This window comes from Nanorana parkeri, unplaced genomic scaffold (assembly GCF_000935625.1).
Source record: "Nanorana parkeri isolate BGI_ZX_2015 unplaced genomic scaffold, ASM93562v1 scaffold20, whole genome shotgun sequence".
Lineage (NCBI taxonomy): Eukaryota > Metazoa > Chordata > Amphibia > Anura > Dicroglossidae > Nanorana > Nanorana parkeri.
Genome location: NW_017306288.1, coordinates 1,463,066 through 1,472,173, shown reverse-complemented (window position 1 = coordinate 1,472,173; position 9,108 = coordinate 1,463,066). Strand labels below are relative to the sequence as shown.

The 9,108-nt window shown below is 43.3% G+C and overlaps 1 protein-coding gene across 1 annotated transcript in view; it reads right to left on the bottom strand.

Annotated features, from left to right (window-relative positions):
• Window positions 1–8,840, bottom strand: part of LOC108791573 (CAP-Gly domain-containing linker protein 1-like) — a 29,315-nt gene extending 20,475 nt beyond the window's left edge. The window contains exons 1-5 of the mRNA XM_018562094.1: window positions 8,728–8,840; window positions 6,395–6,530; window positions 5,352–5,580; window positions 3,346–3,468; window positions 635–744 (exon numbers count right to left, since the gene is read on the bottom strand). Coding sequence (XP_018417596.1) covers window positions 635–744; window positions 3,346–3,468; window positions 5,352–5,580; window positions 6,395–6,530; window positions 8,728–8,749 — 620 coding nt within the window. The 5' untranslated portion in view covers window positions 8,750–8,840. The remainder of the gene's footprint in view (window positions 1–634; window positions 745–3,345; window positions 3,469–5,351; window positions 5,581–6,394; window positions 6,531–8,727) is intronic.
• Window positions 8,841–9,108: the final 268 nt, after the last annotated feature.

Sequence of the window (9,108 nt, the reverse complement as noted above, 5' to 3'; positions counted from 1 at the left end):
GAACGGCACAGGGACGCGGGGAGAAGTAGTAAGGAGGAGGCGGTGGGGGGGGGGGGGGGGGCGGGGGGGAGGGGGCGGGTACAGCTGGCTCTGCCTCTAGATAGGCAGAGCCAGCTGACAGTCACGCAGCTGGGCGGATCCCGGCACAATTGTCGCTTCAGCTGCGGCATCTCAGTATACCACGAGCTACAGCGCGGGGTATACTGAGCCTAGGGTGACGAGAGGACGCTAGTTTGTGTCCTCCCGTTACCCTAAGGAGAACTATGGGGAAAAGACTTTAATTGCATTAGGCGGCTACTGATTTTGTCATCAGAGTAACATGTTCAAGATATTAATGAACCTATATTGTATGTATAGATGGCATAATTACTTGGGTTGTACGGCTGTACACCACTGTTTGATGTCCGCTGATCTCTTAAGTCATTGTATGTTTTGTGCAAAACAATAAAGATATACATGCTTAAAAAAAAAAGAAAACTGAATGTACATTCATTCTGTGTGAATGAGGGGCAAGAACAATTGTTATTAATTTATTGTTTTTCCAGGTCGAATGCAATACCACATTGGATTTTGGTGGGTTACATTAGAAAGCATTGTACAAACACAACACGCACTGCCCAATGTACACACTCACATTTTGTTGGACAAATCCAAAGACTGTTTTTTCTGAAGGTCTAGTTTATTCGTTAGTCTTCCATGTGAAGCTTGAAGAAGTAAAATCTTATTTTTCAGGGATGATACATTCTGTAAAACACAATAACTTGTATTTCTGATGGCAAGCATTTTTTGTATAATAACATTTAATAAAATATATTCAAAGCCATCCGATTTTTGGATTCGTATTGAATGGGTAAACCCCATGTCATTTTTATTTTGTCTCTCTGTGTCCCATTCCCTTCAAGCTGGAGTCATTTCCCTTGACTTCCTGTCCCAGAGCAACATCAGGAAGTTAAAGGATATTGCTCTAACTTGGGGGGAAATACACTCAGACAGTTTTCACTAGAACCGGAATCCCCATTGGAGGATGTTACTATCTTTCAAAGTATCCTTCGTTAATGTTCCGTGTGATACATAAAAACAAGCAACTCAGCCCAAAATTGGTCTTAGTCATAGCTATCCACTCATATACTAAATCTGCCTAAAATACCCAACCCACCAGCTACCTGGGAGAGGAAACTATTTGCAAAATGTGCATTATAAAACGACTATACACACGAATAGCGGCGTACATATAAATGCAACAGTAAAATGAGAAAAACAATCGCAAATATATACAAAAAAGGAAATATGCAAAACAGATATGTAATGTGCAAATAAATATGCGATCTATAATTTACCCTTGCAGTATCCTAAAGCAAAGTGTAAAAATCCAAAAGACTTCTTGTTCTAGAAGGTCTCAAGGTAATTTATTTAGAGGACATATTCCCTGTAGGGATGCACCGATACCAATACTCATACTCGCCCAAATGCTCCTGATGCCTAGCCCGATACCGGAACTTCCGGTATTAGAAAGCCGGGCGACGAGTCATTACACGCTACCTGGCTTCCTGATTGGGCAGGAAGCCAGCTCCATGCTTCCTCATCACAGGGAGCAAGGAGCCGGCTTCCCGGCCAATCAGGAAGCCAGGCAGCGTGTAATGACTCACCGCCCAGCTTCCTGATTGGTCAGAAAACTGGTCAATCAGGAAGGCGGGCGGCGAGTCATTACCCGCCCCCCAGCTTCCTGATTGGCCAGAAAGCCGGCTTCATGCTCCCTCGTCACCTGGTGACGAAGGAGCATGGAGATGGCTTCCCTGCTAATCGGGAAGCCGGGTGGCGAGTCATTACATGCCGTCTGGCTTCCATAATGGAACTTCCATATTCCGTATCGGCAAGTACCGGAAAAAAACATTCGGTTCTCGCACTCGATACTGAAAAACCCGTATCTGTGCATCCCTAATTCCCTCCATGCTCCATAAAAAGCTGCATCAACACATTTGAATAATAGAATGTCTGGGGATTCTGTTGTGCATAAAAATGTTCACCTTTTCTGGTCCACGTCACAAAAGAAAAAGCGTAGGCCGTAGGAGTAGTGTCGCTGTTTTTGGCAGATTCAGTGTACAAGCGGAGAGATATGACTTTCTGGCTGAAAGGCTTCAAGTGGTGCTTGTTTTTTTGTATAACTTAGAACTTTAATAAAGGATACTTTGGAGTGTTGTGCTTTTTGCTTTCGACTGGACGTTTATCAGGGAAGTAGATTCTATGAGGGTTGATTTACTAAGTCAAATAGGCTGTTCAATTAGCAAGGCAATTTACCCTTAGCTTAGTGAATGAAGTGAAGCTGTGCTAACTTCCATCATCCAATCATGTGCAAGCAAAAATAATTAAAACATTTTTATTTCCCTAGCACATGACTGGGTATTCTTTGCAAATTGAATTTTCACATCATTCACTTAGCTAAGGGAAAATTCTCTTGCAAAGGGAACAGTCTATTTGCCTTCAGGAAATCAACCCCTATGTCTGTGTACAGCGGGTGTAAACTGTATATGCTGGGCCATATCTGAGGTGAGTAGCAGCCATGACAGACTTATAGATATTGTTCTCCTTCCTAATTTTGTAAAATTCTGGGTTTCCTGTCACTCTCTGTCCCAGTGATCATGGGCCACCAGGACAAACCCAGAGGGTGAATCTCTGCGGGGGATGGGGGTGGGGGTGGGGTGCACATGTTCCAACTTCCCACTACTTTATCCAAAAGAAAAAAAAAAAGGAAACACTATACTGCAGCTAAACACATATTACTGTGCTGGGTGCTTGAATATTTTCAATTGTACATACACAGCATTAGCGCCCATGTACATGTGCTTTTGTTTGCTGTTTTCTCTACACAAGTCAATGTGTATGCAAAAGCTTGAAGTAGGTTGAAGCATCTTAGGATGCTGGAGAACAACCAAAAGTACACAGAAAGTCAAGTGCAATTTAAATTAACATGTCAATGAACTGTGAATTATCTCAGAAGTGTTCCCAATTGAGCTCAAATACATGCAGAATGCACCTAAAAGCAATCTGCATTTGACAATCAACACAAACCCAATGGTCCCCTATAGACAGCCTGGATTTGGCTTATTTCTGCTTAAACTGCCAACATTGCAAGCACCAACCAGCTTGATAAAGGTCAATTTAAAAATCCTCTGAGCAGGGTCGAAAATCGTCAGCCAAACAGAGACAGCATCCTATCAGATGCAGTCACTGTTTCGGTATTCATGCAGCCATGGCTGCCTGCATACAACAGTCAGCAGTGGAGAATCCTTCATCCATGCTGTTAGCGTGGATGGGGGAATCAGCTGATTTTCTTTTATTCCCACTTACCTCTTTCTCACTATTAACTCTCTCCTCCACATCAAACAGTACTGATCTCCGCTGCTTAAGGTATAACTTCTTTTCTTCATTTCTGGCATCCTGGGATTCCGTCTTCCTTTGTGTTTCTAAAATCTGGGTAGCAGATAAGGCTCAGTATAGATAAAAGGCACTTACAAGCATCTTATGGTCAGTACAATTTATTCACTTTTGTTTTACAAAAATATACATATATGGCAAGACAGACATAAAACTCAGTGCAGACCAAAAATTAAAAAAGGTGATTCATTTTATACATTAAAGTATTGGAAAATGCACAATTTCAGCCCTGGTGAAGGTGAAAGAAAATATCTATAACCTACACATCTGTGAAATTAGATTTGGAAGTCCAACCTGGACGAGCTATTGAACAGCCTGATCTGATGGAAATGTTGCCTAGCATGACAGGTCATCTTTTAAGGGTCTGTGTCAACAGGCTTTCTATTTGCATCAGTTTTGCTGAATTTGCTTGCAGGAGGTCAGCTGCAAATTCTGAATGATTTTAAAAGACACAATTGACACAAGCTTAAACCTCATCAAGACAGCCCCTTGAAGCCTAACTCCGGAGAAAATAAACTTACTCGGGTTAAAGTAGTTACAGATTCCGTTCCCACAAAAGCAACCCCGTATCATGCTGGCTTTATTCTGAATAGTGAAATTGTTGGTTTACATGTCAGGGGAAGAACACCCCCCACTGTACTTCTGGACCTCTTGGATGTAATCGTTGCAGTTCTTATAGACTCCAGCATTACGGTTGTGTCTCCGCCTACCTCTCCTCCAGGCCATTAACAAAATAAATCCAAAAGGGCCAGAAGTACAGTGGGAGATGTACTTCCCCTGATATGTAAATCAACAATTTCCCTATTCAGAACTTCTGGCCCTCTTGGATGCAAGCATTGCAGGTCTTATAGATTCCAGCACTACGGTTGTGTTTCTGCCTACCTCTCCTCCAGGCCATTAAAAAAATAAATCCTGGGGCTGGGTGTTGTGTGAACAGCCTGGGGGGGAAGGAGGTAGAGACACAACTGTAGCACTGGACTCTATGAGACCTGCAACGTTTACTAGGGATGCACCGATACTGTTTTTTTCAGGTATTAAGTACCGATATCTTGCTGTCGGTACTTGCCGATACCGAGTACCAATACCGGTGCTTCCACTGGCATGGATCCGGCTTCCTGGGCAATCAGGAAGCCGTGCAACGGGTAATGACAATGCCGCTCCGCTTCTTGATCTCCCGGGAAGCCAGCTTCCCAGCCAATCAGCATGGAGCCGGCTTCCTGGCCAATCAGGAAGCCTGGAGGCCAGTCATTACTCGCCTCCTGGCTTCCTGATTGCCCGGGAAGCCGGCTCCATGTTCCCCTACAGCACTGTCGGTCCTCTGACATCTTGGAAGGTATCAGAGCATTTGTGTGAGTATGAGTACTTGCCCAAATTCTCGGTATCGACACCGATACCAATACTAGTATCGGTATTAGGGCGTCCCTAGCGCTTACATCTGAGCAGCCCTATTTATAATGTACTATTGCTGGGATTTGTAGTCCTCTATAGCCGGTGCAATTCTGCATTCATTGCTGTATAATTTTACACTTTCCTTTTCACTATATTGCACACCACACTATTTTTTCCACCGCTCCAAGCTTGCTCCTGTGATGGACTACAATCTCAATACAAACTAGTAGATTAACTGATTAATCGAACTTAATAATCGGCTAACTAATCGATTTTGAAAATAATCGTTAGCTGCAGCTCTAGTACAGTGGAGGGTGTATCTCCCCCAACTGCAGTATGTAGCATGACAGGAGTCTATAACTGCCTGAACCTGGGTAAGTTCATTGTGCCTGATGTTGGACTCTCAGCATATATGGAATGAATTGTAATACATTCTGAATTAATGTATTTATAGGAAAAATATCCTAGACACAAAAAGTACCATTAGAATGACCAGCAGATTGAGAGATTTATAGTGTGACAAGACACACCTGAGTTTCTAGGTTTTCCTTCTCTTCAGTGAATTGTTTTCTTTCAATGACCATATCCTCAGCTAGATCTTCAGTTTTGTGCTGATACTCAATGACAGCTTCTTCAGCCTCCTTCCGCTTGCTGTGAGTCTGGTTCACACGCATGCTTTGATTGGCCTTGTCTGCCATCTGCTGGTTGAGCAGATCAACTGCTTTTTCATGTTCATCCCAAAGTGTTCTTCCTTGAATCCTATAACAGACACAATTCCTGTACCATGCAGTGCGCCCAGTCTAATACAAACAACATTGTTGAATGGAAGCAGCTACATTTCTAAACTGTTAAATAACATGTGAGGAATAATGCCAATGAAGCTGAACTCCAGCCTTACCTTCAGTCTTCCACAGGCTTCTCTCCTGGGCTGACATTACTTACTCTGATTTCACTGCACAGCATGAGCTTCTAACAGTGTGCATTACAAGCTGCAGCAAGTCAGATAAAGCCTCCTTCTTATCCTGCCTGAGGAGATCCAGCATCACTTAGCGCTTTCCTACCAAGCCTGACTGTCTTTGGTCCGCTACTATCACAGGGACCATGGGGAACAAAAGTAGCCCCCCTCCAGAAGGAAGGACACTGTCAGCACCAATTCAGAGATGATTTGAGGATCTACAGCCGAGTGATACACAAATAAGGTACATTTTTGGTAGTAGTTAAGGTACTTGAATGCATTTTTAAGATTTAACTTCTGAGCTTAGTGTCACTTTAAAGAATTTGAAAAATAAATATAAGCACGTCCATGCACATGCCACAAACAAGACTTTTGGAGAATAGAGGGTGAAAAGTTACATCCAAGATGCGAAAACATCCAGATGATATTAGAGCAGAAGAATTCTCTGTATGGTTCCCAAATAATTTAGCTTTCCCCATAAATCAGCCATGGGATTCTTTCTTGCCCTATAAGGACTTGGTTTTCAAAACAAACTTCTGTCAGAATATGTTTTTGATTTTTTTTTTAAATTGCCAGTCTTGACTGTTTGAAAAAAAAAAAACCAGAAGGCAAATTTACCCAAGAGAAGAATTTTGTTTCTCAAAATCCAGTTGCTTCTTCTCAGTGTTTTCCAGTTCCAAGGTTATACTTCTCAGTTCATTCTGTAACTGCAGCATCTCTGAGGAGACAGACTCACGAGCACTTGTGACCGCAGCTAAGGATAACAGGAACCAAAAAAAAAATCAACTTACTAACATACCTGCTTTCCAGCTCCCTCATCAACTCCTCCCATGCTCGCCTCTGGAAATCTCTACCACAACCTATCCATCTATCTCCCATAGATATGACCAAACTGAGCCTGATGAAGGGGACCCTGCAAAGCTCTGAAACATTGCTACTAGGGATGTACCGATACTGTTTTTCCGGTATCAAGTACGAGTACCGATATTTTTTTTTCGGTACTCGCCAATATCGAATACTGATACTGGAAGTCCCATTAAGGAAACTGGGTGGTGTGTAATGACTCACCGCTCTGCTTCCTGATTTACTGGGAAGCCGGCTCCATGATCCCTCTTCATTAAGTGACGATGCTCCCTCTTCATTAAGTGACGAGGGAGCATGGAGCCGGCTTCCTGGCCAATCAGGAAACCGGGTGGCGAGTCATTATCCGCCCCCTGGCTTCCTGATTGGCCGGGAAGCCAGCTCCATGCTCCCTGGTGACGAGGGAGCATGGAGTCGGCTTCTCAGCCAATCTGAAAGCCGGCCAGCGTGTAATGACTCGCTACCCGGCGTCCTGATACCGGAAGTTCCGATATCGGGATAGGTATCGGGAGAATTTGGGAAAGTACAAGTAATTGCCCAAATACTCTGTATCGGCACCAATACGGATACTAGTATCAGTACATCCCTAGTTGCTACCATTGTGACAAAATGCGTCAATAAAAACATACACACAATAGGTTGAACTTGATGAACCTGTGTCTTTATTCAACCTCAAATACTATCCCAGATAGCAAGTAATTGAGCTGCAAGTTTGAAAATGACTTGCTAAACTATTGCAGACTTGCCAAGCTTCACAATTTTGTTGCACAGTTACAGCAAGTCTGCATTGCAAGTCTCCAGACCAGGGAGCTTGCAGAGCTCTTGCTAAGACCTGCAGGACTCTTGCTGTAGACCTGCCAAGCAAATTTGCTACAAATTCAAAAAGTGTCAACTAGAACTTGTGCTGCAAGTGTTCTGCAAGTCTACAACTTGCCAGGAATGTGTGCAGCAAGTTAACAAGAATTACAATTTAACCCTGACACAAGTTTGTGGCAAGTTATCCTTGCTATCTGGGATGTAACTATGTAACTGTTTATTTGCCCAGTTTTTCCGGTGTGCTGGTGACATTTTGCCTCTTCATTTTTTCAAAGAAGACAGAAAGCCGGTTATACACAGGACGAATTCCATCCAGAATGAACAGGAACAAAATTCACACAGTGCATGCCACTATCAGCACCGTTCTGCCTGGCATGCCTTGATCAGCTGATCAAAGGAGACGGTTGGAAATTTTTTGTCAGAACGGAGATAGTAACCAATCAACTGCTAGCCCCATTTGGGTAATCTGACAGCAGCCGGCCACTGTCAGAATACAATGCAAACAGTGGGGTATTGGTCCATGAACACTCATAAGAGTTGATGGAAGAATCTGTTATAGTTTCTTCATTCAGCCCACAAGTTGAACAAAGAAAATATAAGCATGTATATCCAGCTTAACAAATAGAGAAGCTTTCAAAAATCCTGTCCTTCCTGTCCTAGTGGTACAACTTGTAATGAAGCGCTGCCCGGCTTCCTGATTGGTCAGAAGCTGGCCAATCAGGAAGCCAGGCGCAGTGTAATGACACAGCCCTCATCAACTCACTTCCGGGCTAATTGGGAAGCCGGGCGCCGCATCATTACACAGCACCTGGCTTCCTGATTGGCCAGAAAGCCAACTCAATGCTTTCTCGTCACCTGTGACGAGAAGCATGGGATAGCTTCCATGCTAATCGGGAAGCAAGGTGGCGAGTCATTACACGCCGCCTGGCTTCCTGAATGGGACTTCCGGTACTCGGTATTTGGTATCGGGGAGTACTGGAAAAAAATATCGGTACCGAAATACCGGTATCGGTGCATCCCTAATAAAAATTATTATTTTTCGAAACAGTAGTTGATGCTTGGAAAAAAATAAAAAAGGGGCAGTCTTTATGAACCACTTTGTCTTTTTCTGACGTATCTCTTCTATGTTCCTAGTCCTGGTGTCAAAGGGACAGGAAGTGATGGGAAATATACTTGAAAAGTCATAAACAGCAATAAAAACCTGAAAGATGTTGGAACCCTTACTCACTCTATCCAGAAAACAAAAAAAAATACTATTACTGTTTAAACATTACCTTCTATTTCCTTTGATATCATTCCGGGCAGATGCGTGACTTTGTATCGAAGTTTGCTGTTTTCGATTGTCTCCGCTTCCAGAAGCTCACGTGTAGCCCTTCTAATGTCTTCCTGAATTGGGACAAAATTAAATATGAAATGCAACAAAATGCATCTGTTGTCTATCTCATAGGGATTAACCCTTTCGCTGCCAAGGACGTACGTCGTACGGAGCTACAAAAGTGCTTCCAGCTGGCCAGCTCAGTACGTCGTACGGACCTGGCATTTACAGTTCTACTAGCGACCATCAGCTTATAGTAGAACTGTTCAGCAGACTGTCCCCTTTAAATTAATAGCTGTCATCAGCGGCTCACAAGCCGCTGATGACCGCTAATTTTAAA